The sequence below is a fragment of the Palaemon carinicauda genome, chromosome 8 (assembly GCF_036898095.1).
Source record: "Palaemon carinicauda isolate YSFRI2023 chromosome 8, ASM3689809v2, whole genome shotgun sequence".
Taxonomy (NCBI): Eukaryota; Metazoa; Arthropoda; class Malacostraca; order Decapoda; family Palaemonidae; genus Palaemon; species Palaemon carinicauda.
This window is the reverse complement of record NC_090732.1, coordinates 54893186-54910598: the sequence shown is the minus strand read 5'-3', so window position 1 is coordinate 54910598 and position 17413 is coordinate 54893186. Positions and strand designations below refer to the sequence as shown.

The following is a 17413-nucleotide window of genomic DNA, read 5'->3' as shown; positions in this document are numbered from 1 at the left end:
TTTTGGAGGTCTGGTCAACTCCGGTAGGCTCGGGTTCGACCTTCTTCAACGCCGGGACAAGCTTCCGGGTCTTTACCAAGAGTGAGGGATCATGGTAATTTGCTAGGAGCCTTCTCTACTTCTGCCTCAACATCTAGAGTATCTAGCCATGATATTGAGTCAACGGCCATACCACGTTGAAAACACCGCTTCTCATCCGATCAGCGAAGTTAAGTAACGTTGGGTCTGGTCAGTACTTGGATGGGTGACCGCCTGGGAACGCCAGATGCTGTCGCCTCCTTCTCCGAGCCTTCCCTTCAGTTGACTGTGGCAAGGCTGAGGAGAGTCGCAGTACCTGTTCTCAGTCAAGCAGAGCTTTCAGCCCTACCTTGGAACGTTTCCTGGGTCTCTTTTCCTCATTGACCCGTCTAAAGTCCCGAACGGTCTCCTCAGGATAAGTTCCCTGTGAGGCGGCCCAAGTTCCGGTGGTATCAAAGCAACGATTAACCGGACTTTTTGGCCCCTATGGGACCAGCGGAATGTTTAGATTTGCAATGGGGGTTGCCTTATGGAACCTCTTGATGGGAGTGGATTTTCTTGTTCTTTCCCCACATTTTGATGCTGTTCTCGGACTCGTCAAAGAAAAGGGGGGGGGGGGGGCATGTTCTGGTTCAGGCCTATGGTCAGGACCTTAAGGATACCTCCCCATCATTCAGGCAGGCTTAGGGGCTGTGACGAAGCAGGGAGAATGTTGTGACTCAAAGGCAGGAAGCAATCAACTGAGTTATATTATTATAGAACACTCTCCTTTATATACAAAACCTCAAGGCAACAGGACATAACATGTTCACAAGACAGACAATGTTACAGAGGAAAACCGGAGACATGAATTTTCATGTTTGTTTTAGTGCGAGGGAAGAGCGAAGATACAAGCATAATATATACAAAAGGAATTATGTACAATTGTGTGACACACGGTTGGTACATGGCTCCCCCTCTAAAAATGACATACTGAACATATTAAATAGGTGCCCTGAATCTGGAGAGGTAGTAGTAAAAACTGTGCCGATTAGCGGCAGTGAGTGGCTGTAGAAGTCGATGGTTGGGGTGCGAGCGAGTGGTGGATGATGGGTGGCTGTGTTGCCGCTCCGGCTTGTCACGGGGTAGGCGAGTGTGTCCTACGGCATTCATAGGCGTGTGTGTCCTACGGCATTCATAGGCGTGTCCTACGGCATTCATAGGCGAGTGTGTCCTACGGCATTCATAGGCCTACGGCATTCATAGGCGTGCCTACGGCATTCATAGGCGTGTTTCCTACGGCATTCATAGGCGTGTCCTACGGCATTCACGTCAGCTTCGGTTGAAGTTGAATAGGTGTCCTCTTCGTCTCGAGTAGAGGCGTTGATGGAGGTTTTGAAGTGGCTGTCCATAAGGGCACGAACTAGGTTCACCTCACGAGGAGAGCCGTGTGCGGCAGGTTGCAGGCGAGTAATACTGGTCACTTTCCCTAGGGTGAGAGAAGCCCTTTGGTCCCCCAACGGTTGTTGAGAGAGCTGAAAAGGCGTTGCTATACGGGCAGCTGGCGACGGCGAGTACTGCTGGAGAAGGTATGCGTTGACGGCGTCATAGTAATGGTGAGAGGCGGAGGGGGGATGGGGAGGCGGGAGGAGTGAGTCACTCCGGGGTCACCAATGTGACGAAGCAGGGAGAATGTTGTGACTCAAAGGCAGGAAGCAATCAACTGAGTTATATTATTATAGAACACTCTCCTTTATATACAAAACCTCAAGGCAACAGGACATAACATGTTCACAAGACAGACAATGTTACAGAGGAAAACCGGAGACATGAATTTTCATGTTCGTTTTAGTGCGAGGGAAGAGCGAAGATACAAGCATAATATATACAAAAGGAATTATGTACAATTGTGTGACACACGGTTGGTACAGGGCCATAGTCTGGCCCCTCTACAGATCCTACAGATCCTGCCGAGTCGCTCCGTGTGCGACGACTTCATGGTACTGGCGTATTCCAACCAGTAAGGGACGCATTTTCATACCTTCGCATCTTGCAGTGGAGATACTGAGATGATCCGAGGTCCTCTCAATACCACTATCGGCTCGCTCATTCCGGGCAGAGGAATGTTCTCTCCGACTATCTGAGCAGAGCCTCGCAGATAGAGAGTACCTGGGGTCTTTGGCCTTTAGTAACCAGCAAGTCCTGGCCTGGGGGACCTGATCGCGACAGCCTGGAACTTCAAGCTTCCGCTGTTCTTCCCCTCAGTGTCAGACCCCAAGACTCTTTGGCAAGATGCTTTCCGGTGACGGTGGGACAACATCGACGCCTGCGTCTTCCCACCATTGTTGTCTGTTGAGAATGGGTCTCAACAAGACCAGGTTGTCTGTCAACGTTTCGATGGCCCTGAGAGCTCCACTGTGACTATACGCAGAACGGTTTCCGGACCCTCTGCTTCCCCTGACGGAACTCCCGGGAGAGCTTCTCCCACGGCACAGGCTACTCAAACAACCACACTACAACATCTTTCACGATCCGTTGCATTGCTTCGGCTTTCACGCCTGGAGACACTACGCCGCCTCCTCAAGAAGAGACAACCCGCTACAGTCACGGAGCGGAGGTCGCGTCAACTACGATAGTCATCCGCAGGGGTCTACCAGGTGAAGTGGAGAGTCTTCTGTGGTTGGTGTCGTGGGAGAGATACCTCTTCCCTTGAGGCCTCTTCTCCAGCAATAACGGAGTTATTGCTTTTCGGCGGCAGGAAACTCTTTTCCGCCCTTTCCCTGGCCTTCAGGCTAAAGGGAATAGACTTTTTCCTTCCCGCTGGACCTTTCTTCGCTCATGCGAAGCCTTTCCCTGGCCTTCAGGCTGAAGGGAATAGACTTTTTCCTTCCTGCTGGACCTTTCTTCGCTCATGCGAAGCTGCGAACGTCCCTGCCCCCAGTCGGAGTGAGACCTCCTCCATGGAGCATGGTTCGGACTCTTTAGTCCCTTAAGAGATCTTCTCAAGAACCATTACGTCAGGCCTCTGATCGTATTCCGTCTTGGGGGACGGTGCTCCTGCTCACTCTGGCCTCGGCCAGTGTGTAAGCAATCTTCATGGTCTCGTACGACTCCGCCCTTTCAAGAGAATAGGGGAAGGCAACATTCAGGTTCGCTCCTGAGTTGTTTTCTAGACTCAGAATCTTGGAGTCCCGGGCCTTCGGTCCGACTCCTTCAAGATTTCGAGTCTCCATTCTGTATCAGATGACCCAAACCTTCTCCTTCTTGCCAGTAAAGGAATCGAGGGGTTATCTTTGAGAACAGCTGCAGTTTGTCCTCACGTGCAGCCAGGTTGGGAGCACAGGGAGGACACAGGGGAGAGTCACCAGTATACCTCTTCAGCTCGGACTCAAGGACATTCATCTCGACCTGAATCCAGATCCTTCCCCGTCATGTCGCCCTACAGCACGATGTTGGATACATCGCAACGTCCCTCGCCTTCGAGTAGAACTACTCTGTGACACAGGTGCTACAAGCTGGAGTCTGGAAGCGTCTAATGACCTTCGCAGCCCGCTTCCTGCAGGACGTGACCCACAGGAGTATCGATACGTTTCTATCGCTCTGTGGTGGCTACACAACAGCTGGTCTAACCTCAGGCTCCTTTTTGAACAGGTAGCAGAAGGTTGAGGGCATTGTTATCATGTTTTAGTCTGCATGAACGAAAGAAGTATGTCTGGCCCTTACTTCTTTCTTCATTATCCCCTCTACTGGGGAAGCAGCATCCTGGTCTCTGCATAGCTGACCTCTAACCTCTGCAGGTAAACCATGCTTCCTTGTGTTCCGAGTATTGAGTCAATACTGTCGCGTCCCCCATACCCTGACGAGGTGGTATTGGGAACGTCCTAACCCAGAGTTCCTTCTGGAACTCCAGGTCAACTGCCTAGGACGGGTCACACTTTCTTCCTTCACACACAAGCTTATGTAGGCGACATGTTTCCTTTCGGAGCAAGGAACTTGTGAGGTGCAGGGACTCCTTTTCTCGAGTGTGACTCACTCGGATTCTGAGTCCCCGGGTAAAGTCAAAGCCAGTATGGCTGGGGACTTTCCACCCTTTCTAAGGGGTAAGTCACCCAATGTAAATAGCGTGGTTTATATTTCGGTTATGGAACAAATGACAAATTCGAATATAATTTGTATTTTTCCTAACCATACAAACCTTAGCTATTTACTTTACACATATTTGCCCGCTAGCCCTGTCCCCCAAGTCAAGTCCTACCTCTAAGTGAAGTGAGTCATTTCACCGGTGTGTGAGGGGGGAGGGGTAGCGAGCTACCCCTCCCCCTACCCCTGCTAACTAGCGCGGGGTAGGAAACCCTCGTTAAAATCTAATGGCTCGTCATTTCAGCTACACCGAAAGTAATACCCAATGTAAATAGCTAAGGTTTGTATGGTTAGGAAAAATACAAATTATCTCCGAATTTGTCCTTTCTGGTTAGTCTAGCCACTGCTAAAAGGGTTAATGAAGTTCACGCTTTAAGCAGGAACATTGGTTTCCGGGAGGGAAAAGCCATTTGCTCCTTACAGTTGGGATTTTTGGCCAAGAATGAAAATCCTTCCCGTCCATGGCCAAAATCCTTCGAGATTTCTAACCTTTATGATGTGGTGGGAGACGAGTTGGAGAAAGTGCTCTGCCCTGTAAGAGCATTACGACTCTATTTGGACAGAACTAAGAGTTTGAGAGGCGACTCAGATGCTCTGTGGTGTGCAGTTCGAAAACCTTCACTGCCCATGTCAAAGAATGCCTTATCATTTTTCATTAGGCTCCTAATTAGAGAAGCTCACGCCCAGTGTGATGAAGCAGATCAGAGGCTTCTCATGAAGTCAGAGCGGTAGCGACTTCAGTGGCTTTTAAACAGAACCGTTCTCTGCAAAGTTTGATGGATACGACCTTTTGGAGGAGTAAGTCCGTATTCGCATCTCATTATTTAAAGCATGTTCAGACTCTCTATGAGGACTGTTATACGTTGGGTCCATTCGTGGCAGCGGATGCGATAGTAGGTGAGTGATCTACCGCTACGTTCCCTTTTTTCCTAATACTCTTTTCTTTTTCGTGGAACTTGGTTTTTAGTTATGGTTGTATGTGGAGATTGGTCGTCAGTCTTCCGCAATCTATTGTTTGGTCAGGTGGTCAATTTGTTCCTAGAGTGTGCCCGAAACAAGGGTATTAGTTGAGGTCCTGTCATGTTATAGGTTATTGCACCGTTTGACAGCTCCTAGAGGGATACCAGATAAAATGAGGCAGAGTATCATTGCTGTCAGCTTCCTTATCAGGTGAGAACCTCTTAAGTTGTTTATGTAACTCTTAAGTGAATTTCCAATTATGTAGCTGTCTCTGACCCGCCACCAAGGGTGTCAATCAGCCATTATATAACCAGCGGGTAAGTTTTATATTTAAAAATGGTATTTTCATAACAAAATAAATTTTTTAATATACTTACCCGCTGGTTATGTAAGTTAAAAACCCACCCTCCTCCCCTCCAGAGACCATGGGGCATGGAAGATCTGAAGGGTTTGGTATAGTTCTACCTGTAGTACCGCAATGGCGCTAGTGTACACCTGGCATATCTGCGATAGCCGCGAGATTTTGAATTTTCTGCCGAGGTGTCAAGAGACTTTAGCCATTATATAACCAGCGGGTAAGTATATTAAAAAATTAATTTTATTATGAAAATATCATATCTAAGTGCTGTAAAAAGTTAGTTGTTCCGTAGCTGGAATACAAACCACGCTATTTGATAGGGGTATTACTTTCGGCGTAGCTGAAATGACGAGTCATTAATATTTAACGAGGGTTAACTACCCACACCGCTAGTTAGCGGAGGGTAGAGAGGGTAGCTTGCTACCGGTCCCCCTCACACACCTGTGATTGAGCTCACTTTTTTTTCGGCTCGGATGGTGAACGGACGTTGCCGCTCTTCATCCTCGCCGACAATTGGCAGCCATTAATGCTTTTTGTTTTTTCTTTTCTCTTAGACTGTGTATGTGAAGTTGGCTTCTGTGACCATGCGCACCTGACCTGGTCTTCCCGACCGCCCCTGTCGGCGGTTGAGACCGATCCTCACACCCTTTGTCCTTCTTGCAAAGACCAATGGTGTGATAGTGTCAACAAGTGTAGGGAGTGGTCTTCCTCCCAGTGGGAGAGGTTTTCGCGACGGCGGAAGATGAAATCCAAGCGGGATGTTTCTCCTTTGAAGGTTGCCCAAGACCTCTTCTTCCATCGCCCAAACCTCCTCCGAAGCTCCTACTCGGTCGGTCTCTTTCGAGAGACCGTTGAGTAGTAGCGTAGATCGATTTATTTCTGTCCAACCCCGGGTCTCAAGAGATGAGGTTGCTTCCCCCTAGTAAAGCAGCACAACCTCTCCCCCTGGGGGAGGCCTTGTCACTAACTTCTGTTTTTCAGATTTGGTTCTCCTTGGGGCTCACAGGTTCACCCTCCAAAGATGCTTTGCTTGATTACGTCCGCATGGGTGCTTCTGTCAAGCAGTCGTCATCGTCACTGTCAGAGGTAGATCCCCTGACACTTGTCGACGTTGTTGTGTCAGAGGTGTCTCATGCAGCTTCACCCATCTCCTCTGCCACTCCAGACTTTATGGTAGCTGCCGGCTTAGTTTTCCCCGTTCCTGACCATCCTCCGGGGGGGAAACTAAGTTCATCATCAGTCTCTCCTGCTAGTGTTTCTCTCCCTCGGGGGAGTTCACTTACAGAGACTCCTCTTCGGAGGAATGCTGACAGTCAGCTTGCTGATCCAACGGCCCCCAGAGGGCGCATCCTTCGGAAGGCTTGCCTTCCTCTTCGTCTTAGAGGCCTTCCTTCACCTGCGGTGTGGAGGCTCCTCTTTGATTCAACGTCGTCTATGCAGTCCCCCTCAGAGGAGCCTCTAGACCGATCGTCCATCACTGCATCTGCAACCAGTCTTGTGACTTCGGTCCTGGATCTCTCTGCAAATAGTTCCCGATCTCCTGTGGATGGTCGTCCTTTTAAAGGACACGTCGACCATCCATCCGACAGACCTGCCGACCATCCATCGGACAGACTTGCCGACCTTCCATCGCCGGTCCTGCATGGGCCCAACAAGGCTCCACTTAAGTGCGCTATTGCGCGTCATTGTACCGCGCACCACGCGCCCACGCACCCTGACCAGCCCTCACTAGCAGCTGGTCAGGCTGCAACACTTCGGTGCACCACCCATCTTGCTCGCCCTTGCACAGGGCAGCAACCTCACGCACCAACATGTGCCTACTCGCCAACAAAATCAGAGATCTACGCGCCATGCGCGCCCACATGCGCACATGTGCCAGGGCTCTCCTGCACCGATGTGCCCTGCGCCTATACACCCACGATCTCCTACACGCCAGCGCCCACCTACGTGCCAGCACTCACCTGCATGCCAGCGTTCTCCTGCGCGGCAACGTTCTCCTGCTCAACAGCGCTCTCCCGTGTGCCAACATGTGTGCACCACATCACGCTCTCCTGAGCGCTATCTTGCGCCATCCAACGCGCCAGTCAAAACATGCGCGCCATCACTCTCCTGCACGCAAGTTCGTAGGTGAGGCAACAACCCTGTTGCCCTGACCTGCACGCCAACTTTTACTGGCGTGCCAGCGTTCACTTGCGCGCGCACGCCCTCTCTCTCTAAAGACGTGCACCAACAATCTCCTGCGCTCCTGCACGCTCATCATGATTCTGCTGCGCGGCCGCGCACTCAGACACTACGCGCGACCAATTCTGGCCGCGCACTCTGCGCGCACAATTCTCTTGCGCGCGCACCAATATTCTCGCTCGCGCGAACACTCGCCTGCGTGCACATTGTGATTCTCTTGCGCGCGAGCACTAATATTCTCCCTCGCGCAAGCACCATTACTCTCCCTCGCGCGAGCATGCGCACCAAAAGGAACGATGTCTGGCAAGGTCGCCATCGCCTCATTCCCCTCCCCGCAAGCGCATACCACTGCGCATTGTGGGAGAAGGGAAATATACAGAGGGGTTCAGGATCCCAAAGCTACATCCTAAGGCGAACCCACCCATTCCAGTAACTCCTCCCAGGGAACCTTCGGTCCCTTTCCCTTCAGGGGGTATCTGACAGTGCGTCTGTCGGCCAACAGCCCTGGTTCAGTGCCTTGATCAGAGCTGTAACTCAGGCTTTCAAGCCTGTCCTGTCTGATCTAGAACATGGAACCATGGCTTTCTCTACCCCTTTGGAGAGGAAAAGAGGAGTTCTGGACGCGGTCACTTCTTCAAGGGCGAAACTGACTCCACTCAGACCATCAAGGCAAGTTCCTCCTATTTCTCGGACTAACTCTCCATCTCTTTCAGACGAAGATCTCCTGTCACCTAGGGAAAACCACGTGAAGAGAGACTTTCCCCCATCGCACCAATGGAGGAAATCTCTCTTCACACCAAGCGTTCCTCACAGTCTGAGAATAGAAGGGACATGCTACACTCATGAATGTTGGAGTCTTACATCCTTCCCTGGAAGGAATCTAAAGACTCCAGAACATTGCCAAAGTCCTCCACTAGGGTTAAGATGGAGCCAGCCAGCCACTCAGGGAATGCCCGCCACTCTCCCCAAGAAGAGCCTTTGGGGATAGAAGGAGACTTCGCTGCAAGTCCTACAACAGGAGGGGACCAGCAGGAGTCAGAACATGCATTTTGGCAGGTTCTGACTCTAATGAGGGTTCTCAACGGGTTTTCCGACCCGGAGATCCCCCCTCGAGAGGGCAAAGACACAGTCCTAGACCGCGTCTTTGGTACTCAAAATCCCTCTAAGACCAGTGCAGCCCTGCCCTGGTATCTAAGGGGTAAAGAGTACCAGGGACAAGATCGCCCAGCAGCTCTCTGAGATGTCCCCCTCCAACCGTTCTGGTACCACGAACAAGCTCCTCCCACCTCGCGTACAGCAGAGGAGGTACTTCGAGATTCTGGAGGAGCCATGTTCAGCTCTTCCGCTTCACCACTTGCTGGAAGTGGTGAAGTCCCTCTTGAGAGAGATTCCAACCGGCAGGTATCCTTCTCGGCTGCCGAGATCCTCAACCAGGAGAAAGTCGCGAAGTTTGCTATGCAAGCTACTTCGTGGCTTGATATCTTGTTGGGGACCTTAGGTTTCCTAATACGATCTGAGGATTTCTCCAAAGAACATACCAGGAAAGCTATGGAAACCTTCCTTCTCTCAGGTACTCTCACGATCAATTTTCTTGCCCACCAAGTCTCGAACTTGTGGACAAATACCATCCTGAAATGTTGGGATGCAGTAGTTGAGAGATTCCACCAGAAGGTCCCTAGTGCCGAGATCAGTAGGCTAAGACATTCCTCCATAGAGGGGTCTCTTCTGTTGGAGCCTAAGGATGTGGAACATGCTGTTGAGAGGTGGAGGAAGTCTCATCAAGACTCCCTTCTCCATAGGGCTTTAACATCTAAGCCCTATAAAATTCCAGCACCACAGCAGTCCCGTCCAACCAAGACCACTACGACGACAACTGCAGCGAAGACAACGGTGTCTGAGCCCTTTCCTGTCAAAGACAGGAAAGACAAAAAGTCCTCCATGGAAGGTAAAAATCCTAGAGGGAGCAGCCGAGGGTGCAAACGCTAGTATAGGCAGTCCCCCTGCATTTCCACCAGTAGGGGGATGCCTAAAGAGTTGCGCAAACATCTCTACCTCTCTTGACCAGGAATCCAGTGTCATTGAACTCCCTTGCCATGGGATCGGCAAGGGGGCAAGCCCTTCGGGCAGAAGTCCAGACCTTGTTGAAGAAGGGCGCTTTCCAAGAAGTCCTCGACGGATCCCCAGGCTTCTTCAGTCGACTCTTTCACGTAAAGAAGGCGTCTGGAGGCTAGAGACCAGTCATCGACCTCTCAGCTCTGAGCAAGTTTGTCAAACAAACTCTGTTCAGCATGGAGACGGCAGACACGGTCAGACTAGCAGTAAGACTGCAAGACTTCATGTGCACACTGGACCTAAAAGACATGTACTTCTAGATCCCAGTCCATCCTTCTTCAAGGAAGTACTTAAGATTCAGCCTTGACAACAGAATATACCAGTTCAAAGTGCTGTGCTTTGGTCTTTCCACAGCACCACAAGTCTTCACCAGTGTTCACCCTAGTATCATCATGGGCACACAGGATTGGCATCTGTATCCTCTGTTATCTGGATGACTGGCTAATCCTAGCAGAATCGGTGTCAACCCTTCTTCAACACCGAGACAAACTTCTGACACTTTGCCAAGATCTGGGGATCATGGTAAATCTCGAGAAGTCCTCTCTGCTTCTCACTCAAAGTCTGCTATACTTAGGCATGATTGTGAACACCATTCTCCACAAAGCCTTCCCATCAGACGACAGAATAGCAAGGCTGAGAAAGGTCGCAAGACCTTTTCTCAGACAAAAACTTCCAGCCCAATCATGGCTACGTCTCCTTGGTCACCTTTCATCGCTGGCTCGTCTAGTTCCCAATGGTCGCCTTAGGATGAGATCCCTCCTGTGGCGACTCAAGTCCCGGTGGAATCAAGCATAGGACTCCCCGGACATCCAGATCCCCATGGGACCTGCAGAACTGACAGACCTCCAGTGGTGGGTGACATGAGAATCTACGAAAGGGAGTGGATCTTCTCGTCCTCCCCCCGGATTTGATGGTGTTTTCAGACGCTTCAAAAAAAGAGTGGGGAGCCCACGTGCTGCACCACACGACCTCAGGCCTCTGGTCAGAGTCAGAAAAGTACCTCCACATAAATCTTCTAGAGATGAAGGCCGTCTTTCTGGCCCTTCAACAGTTCCAACAGTACCTGGCAAGTCACTCTGTGGTGGTGATGAGCAACAACACCACAGTAGTGGCCTTCATCAACCAGCAAGGAGGTACTTTTTCACAGCAATTATCCCATCTAGCAGTAAAGATGCTGAGATGGGCCGAAATCCACTCGATACCACTATCGGCACTTCATTCCAGGCAAAATTAATGTGCTCGCTGACAACCTGAGCAGAGCATCTCAGATAGTGAGTACCGAGTGGTCTTTGGATCATCTAGTAGCCAACAAAGCCCTGACTTTGTGAGGTTCTCCGACTGTGGACCTTTTTGTAACGGCCCTGAACTTCAGGATCCCGCTGTACTGTTCCCCAGTCCCAGACCCTAAGGCTGTCTGGCAAGATGCTTTCCAACAACGGTGGGACAACATCGACGTGTACGCCTTTCCCCCGTTCTGTCTAATGAGGAGGGTACTCAACAAGACCAGAACATTGGTCAATCTTTCAATGACCCTCATAGCTCCGCTTTGGCACCTCGCAGAATGGTTCCCGAACCTTCTTCAACTCCTAATGGAGCCACCAAGAGAACTCCCTCCACGACACAATCTACTCAAACAACCCCACGCCAACATTTTCCACAAAGCCGTAACTTCGCTACGATTTCACGCCTGGAGACTATCCAGTATCTCCTCTCTGAAAGAAGATTTTCGCAACAAGTTGGGATTAGGATGTCTGGACATCTGCGGCAATCATTAGCAGCAGTCTACCAGGCAAAGTGGAAAGTCTTCTGTGATTCGTGTCGTGGAAGGGGTGTCTCTCCACTCGATGCCACTATTCCAGCAATAGTGGAGTTCCTCGTGTATTTGCGTGAAGAAATGCACCTATCAGTCTCGGCAGTGAAAGGCTATCGCTCAGCCTTAAGCCTTGCCTTCAAACTGAAAGGAATGGATATTTCTTCATTGCTAGAACTTTCTCTAGTCATTCGGAGTTATGAACTTACCTGCCCCCAGTCAGAAGTGAGACCTCCCCCATGGAACGTGGTTCGAGTTCTCAGGTCTCATAAGAGACCTCCCTATGAACCATTACGCCAGGCTTCAGATCGCCACCTGACTTGGAAGACGGTGTTCCTTCTAGCTTTGGCCTCGGCCAAGCGAGTCAGCGAACTTCTTGGTCTCTCGTATGACATCGCCCATTCAAGGGAATAGGGAGAGGTAACGTTCAGCTTCGTCCCAGTGTTTATTGCCAAGACTCAGAACCCGGGAGTAGCGGATCCTCGATTCGACTACTTCCGGATTTCTAGTCTCTGTACTGTAACAGATGACCCAGACCATCTCTTACTATGCCCAGTAAGGAGCTTGAGGCTGTACCTCAAGAGAACAGGCGCAGCCCGTCCTCGTGTGCCAGCACTATTCGTCAGGACAGGAAGGTCTAAGAGGAGGGTCACCAAGAACACCATCTGCATGGATTCGCAGGATCATTGACCTTGCACTGAATCCAGACTCTCCTCCATCACGTCGCCCCAGAGCACATGATGTCAGGGGCATAGCTACGTCCCTGGCCTTCAAAAGAAATTTTTCAGTGACACAGGTTCTTCAAGCTGGGGTGTGGAGACGTCAGAACACGTTCACATCCCACTACCTGCAAGACGTGACCCACAGGAGACTCAATACGTTTTCTATTGGTCCTGTGGTGGCTGCACAACAGCTAGTTTAAAACCTCAAGCTCCTTATTGGACAAGTAGCAGAAGGTTGAGGGCATTGTTACCCAGTTTCAGTCTGCATGAATGAAAAGGTTTGAGTGGCCCTTATTCTTTCCTTCATCATCCCCTCTCTTGGGGAAAGCAGCATCCTGGGTTCTCTGCATAGCTGACCTCAAACCACTGCAGGTAAACCATGTTCCCTTGTGTACCTAGTATTAAGATTAATACCGTTACGTCCCCATACCCTGACGAGGTGGTATTGGGAAAGTCCTAGTGCACAGTTTTCCATCTAAAGAACTTCGGAACAACTTTCTAGGACGAGTCACACTTCTACATACCTTCACACACAGCTTGCATAGGCCGCAGACCTTGCGTAGCAAGGTTTTAGCGAGGTGCAGGGGCTCCTTATTTCTTCAGTGCTAACACACTCAGATAAAGAATCCCCGGGCAAAGCCAAAGAGCCAGACTGGCAGGGATGTCCACCCTTCTTAATGGGTGAGTCACCCCTATTAGATTAAGTGGTTTGTATTCCAGTTACTGAACAAATGACAAATTCGTAGATAATTTGTATTTTTCCTAACTATACAAACCTTAGCTATTTAACCAAACTTGCCCACCAGCCCTATCCCCTTTGAAGTCCTACCTCCAAGCAAAGTGAGCTCAATCACAGGTGTGTGAGGTGGAGCGGTAGCAAGCTACCCTCCTTACCTCCCGCTAACTAGCGGTGTGGGTACTAGTATTTAACTTTCGTTAAAAATTAATGGCTCGTCATTTCAGCTACGCCGAAAGTAATACCCCCTATTAAATAGGTAAGGTTTATATAGTTAGGAAAAATACAAATTATCTACGAATTTGTCATTTTTAAAGGTTACTTCAAATGGTGTCAAGATCAAAGAAGAAAGGTGATATTGGAGGGATCATTGTATGGTTAAAATATGTGGTAATGAATCTGTGATGGTAAACATTGGTAACTCTACCATACCTTCTGTTATAGAAACATATAGTAGTACATTAATCTGAAGCAGGACTTTGCTGGTTAAAACTCAAACCTCACTGGATGAGATATGGAGTTATATGAAATTATTTTTTATATGAAAATATCTAAAGAATGGGAAATTCTATGTAGAAAATTTGAAATTGATTGTTATCATAAAATGTGTGATTATTCTGTTTCATTTCAAAGATCCTGCTAGTTTTGTGAGCTAGTTTATGAGAAACTAAGAAGACAAGATAAAGAACAAATTACAGTACTTTAAACATTTTAGAAACTATCTTCACCAGGAAATTCACATACCAGTATTTGTTCCTCCACTGATTATAAAAAATTAATAAAGTTGTCAAAGAAGGTAAATTACTTTTATTCATAATAAATGTTAACTCTAATTAGTTTCATTTTGATGATAAAAATATTTTCATTACTGTGTCAGAATTTTCCTGAAATCTTGTTTCTATTATTTTATTTCTTTCTTCGTTCAAGTGTAATTCTCCTATTTTCATTGTTACAACATTTTACTTTCTTAACTAAAGATTTTATGGTCTTTATTTCAGGTGTTGTGCATTACTAGGCTGGAAAGTGCAAATATTTATCGTCATACACTAAAAAGAGAACATAGACACCATGTCAAGTAAACCTCAAAAGATGCCCAAAGTGGCAAAGGTATGTAAAGTTTCTGTTGTATTTAATATTTTAAAATACAGTCCAGTATTAGTTTCCTTGTTTTATATAAAAATAGTTTTGTTTTGTAGTGTTTTTCTTTACAGTAATTCAGTTTGCACTATTTTTTTGAAGGAATTCGGGCAAAATTCATCTTCATAATTATTATTCTATACCTCTAAGCTGCAGTACAGAATAGTAAATGGAATATCAGATAATATCACTGAATATTTTTCTACATTGCTCATACAAGATTAAAAAATTTTCCAGTCACTCAAACATGGAAAGAGTGCAACATTTATTTACAAAAACTTGAAGATCTTGAGGCATTTTGAAGGGTTTTGTTTAGAATCATGATAAAATGTACAGTACCAATTTTGAAAGTGCTTAACCTGCTTAATGAAACTTTACTTCAGGTAAAAGACAAATCTCCAGCAGAGCTCCAAATCACAGCTGAGCAGCTGCTTAGAGAGGCCAAAGAAAGGGAACTTGAGATTGTGCCACCTCCCCCAAGACAGAAGATCTCTGACCCTGAGGAACTCCAAGAGTATCGCCTGAAGAAAAGGAGAGCATTTGAGGACAACATCAGAAAGAATAGAGGGAACATCTCAAATTGGATTAAATATGCCAAATGGGAAGAGGAACAAAAAGAAATTCGCAGAGCTAGGTAAATAATGTTGGTATTTTGTAGTGTGGTAGGCCAGCATAACTTTTATTTTCAATCCTATTGCAATTGTATATATGATAAAAACTATCGGCACTTTTTTTCTACACAAATGCAAACTCTTGGTCTTTACATAGGAGTATGATATGAATGAAGCTGGAATACTGCTGTTACAATTTTTAACAAGGTGTCAACAACCAACTGGTTGTTACAAGTCGACAGCGCCGAAGCACTATCCCCTCGCTTGCTCACTGACAAACAATTTGATTTCAGATGTCGGTTTGAACAGATGTACTCACCTCACATTGGATATCTTGGTTAGAATTAAAGCTTTTCCACCTTCTCTCATTTCAGGTTGCGTTTTTGTATGTACCTCGGACGTGGCCAGGCGTATCAGGCCGTAAATGTGGCACATTTATGTCATATAGGGAAACTGACTCTTATCGCTGTTCTGCGTGCAGAGGACACTCCTACACACAGGCTTCTCCCTCAGATTAGTGTTAGGAGTGGCCATCTTCCCTTTGAGATCTGTACCGCAGGAGGAGAAAGAAGTCCAAGAGGAAGTCTTTGGCTTCAGGGCTTTCTTGAAGTTGTAGAAGTCCTGACTTCTCCCCCTCTTGCTTGGTACTCCCCCTCTGGCTCTGGCCAGCCAACTTCCTCCAGAGGGCGATTGGGAAATAGCAGTGGCTCTTAAACGTTGTCACAACCTCTAGGGCAGGAAACTTCACGTTTCCCATAACAAAATGGGAGAGAAGTTTCCTTTTGAGGGGAGTTTAGTGTGTGTTCTTTGGCCTTTCAAGGGTTTAAAAGTTTGTCCTTTGAAGGATGGGCTATTATTATTATTATTATTATTTTTATTATTATTATTATTATTATTATTATTATTATTATTATTATTATTATTATTACAGGCTAGGCTATAACCCTAGTTGGAAAAGCAAGATGCTATAAGCCCAAAGGGCTCCAATAGGGAAAAATAGCAGTGAGGAAAGGAAACAAGGAAATAAGATAACTACTAGCAAAGAATACTTACTTTACTTTGATGGCTGGTTTTCCGGTCCCATACAGCAAGGGAACCCCACTCTCTACAGGACCTCCACTGTCGTTTTACCTTGTTCGTTCAGAGTATTTAACATTTTATATCACATATTGTTCATTTACTGTTAAATCGTCACTGTCAAAAGACTTATGAAATAATGAAGTCTTCAGTTTCCTCTTGAAAGCCGTAATGTCTTCAATCATTCGAATGCTTCTTGGGAACTTATTATACAGTATGTTCTCGGGGCCACATATTTAAAGGCTCTGAAGCTTAAAGTAGATATATATCTAGGTTCCAACAGTTTGAAGCCATTTGGAACTATTCTCGTGTCGACACGATTTGTTGGCTGCACAATGTGTAGCAATTCTCTTAAGTATTTTGGACACCCAGTTCTGATAACTTGGTGGGTTATTGTACATATTTTAAATTCAATTCTCGTTTTAATCGGCAGCCAGTGTAAATTGATTAGTATTGAAATAAAATATTTCGTGAACGGTAACAACAGTAAATTAGATCCTTCATATATAAACTATAAAAACTTTAAAAAAAACCAGAGGTAGAGAAATAAGATAGAACAGCATGCCCAAGTGTTCCCACAAGCAAGAGAACTCTAATACAAAACAGTGGAAGGCCATGGTACAGAGGCTATGGCACTACCCAAGAGAAAAGAACAATGGTTTGATTTTGGAGTGGTGTTCTCCTAGAAGAGCTGCTCACTATAGCTAAAGAGTCTCTTCTACCCTTACCAAGAGGAAAGTAGCCACTGATCAATTATATTGCAGTAGTTAACCCATTGAGCGAAGAAAAACTGTTTGGTAATCTCAGTGTTGTCAGGTGTATGAGGACAGAAGAGAATGTGGTAAGTATAGGCCAGACGAGTTGGTGTATGTGAAGGCAAAGACAAAATGAGCTGTAAGTAGAGAGAGGAATCCAGTGTAGTACTGTCTGGCCATTCAAAGGATCCAATAACACTCTAGCATGGCTGGTGCCCTGGCCAACCGACAACAGTACCTATTTTTTTGGGCTCAGGCCATGTCATCCTGATGAAAGGTTCCTTCAGTAGCTTCCTTAGGGTATATTTGACTACAGTAGATATTCCCAGAGAATTAAACTAAAGGTTTCACAGAATTCCCTCTAGGATATCGTATTATAACGGGACGTATGCTTGACACGCCACATAGCTATCTGCACCCCACATAGCGTTTATGCTTCGATTGGGAAGTGTGGCAAGTTATGGGAGGAGCCGTTACTAAGTTCTCCTCCTTCGTTACTGTTACGGTGCTCGGTGACGTCATAACCGCTGCCATGTTTGGCCGCCATCTTGGTTGACATCACCGTTGCTCGCCTTCCTCATTCCTTCACTCGTAGCGTCTTTGACCAGGTGTCTTTTTCCCAGTTATTTGTTATTAGTTTCGTCATGTCTCAATCTTCCGCCTCGCCTTCTACTGGAAAGTTGAGTACCATATTCTTATATTGTATAAATCAGCTCTGGCCATAAAGTAACGCCAATTTATCTTAAAATACCGTGTTTTGTGGCGGAGCTGCGGCTTTAACCGGAGGCGTCATGACGCTGACGCTGTTGTTCGCATC

General features: G+C 47.2%; 1 protein-coding gene and 1 non-coding gene across 2 annotated transcripts in view; both read left to right on the top strand.

Annotated features, from left to right (window-relative positions):
- Positions 1-17413, top strand: part of crn (pre-mRNA splicing factor crn) — a 181755-nt gene that overhangs the window by 31041 nt on the left and 133301 nt on the right. The window contains 2 exon segments of the mRNA XM_068378622.1: positions 14015-14123; positions 14537-14787. Coding sequence (XP_068234723.1) covers positions 14085-14123; positions 14537-14787 — 290 coding nt within the window. The 5' untranslated portion in view covers positions 14015-14084.
- On the top strand, positions 159-277 carry LOC137646149 (5S ribosomal RNA). The gene has a single exon (XR_011045408.1). It is a non-coding gene; the product is annotated as a 5S ribosomal RNA (ribosomal RNA).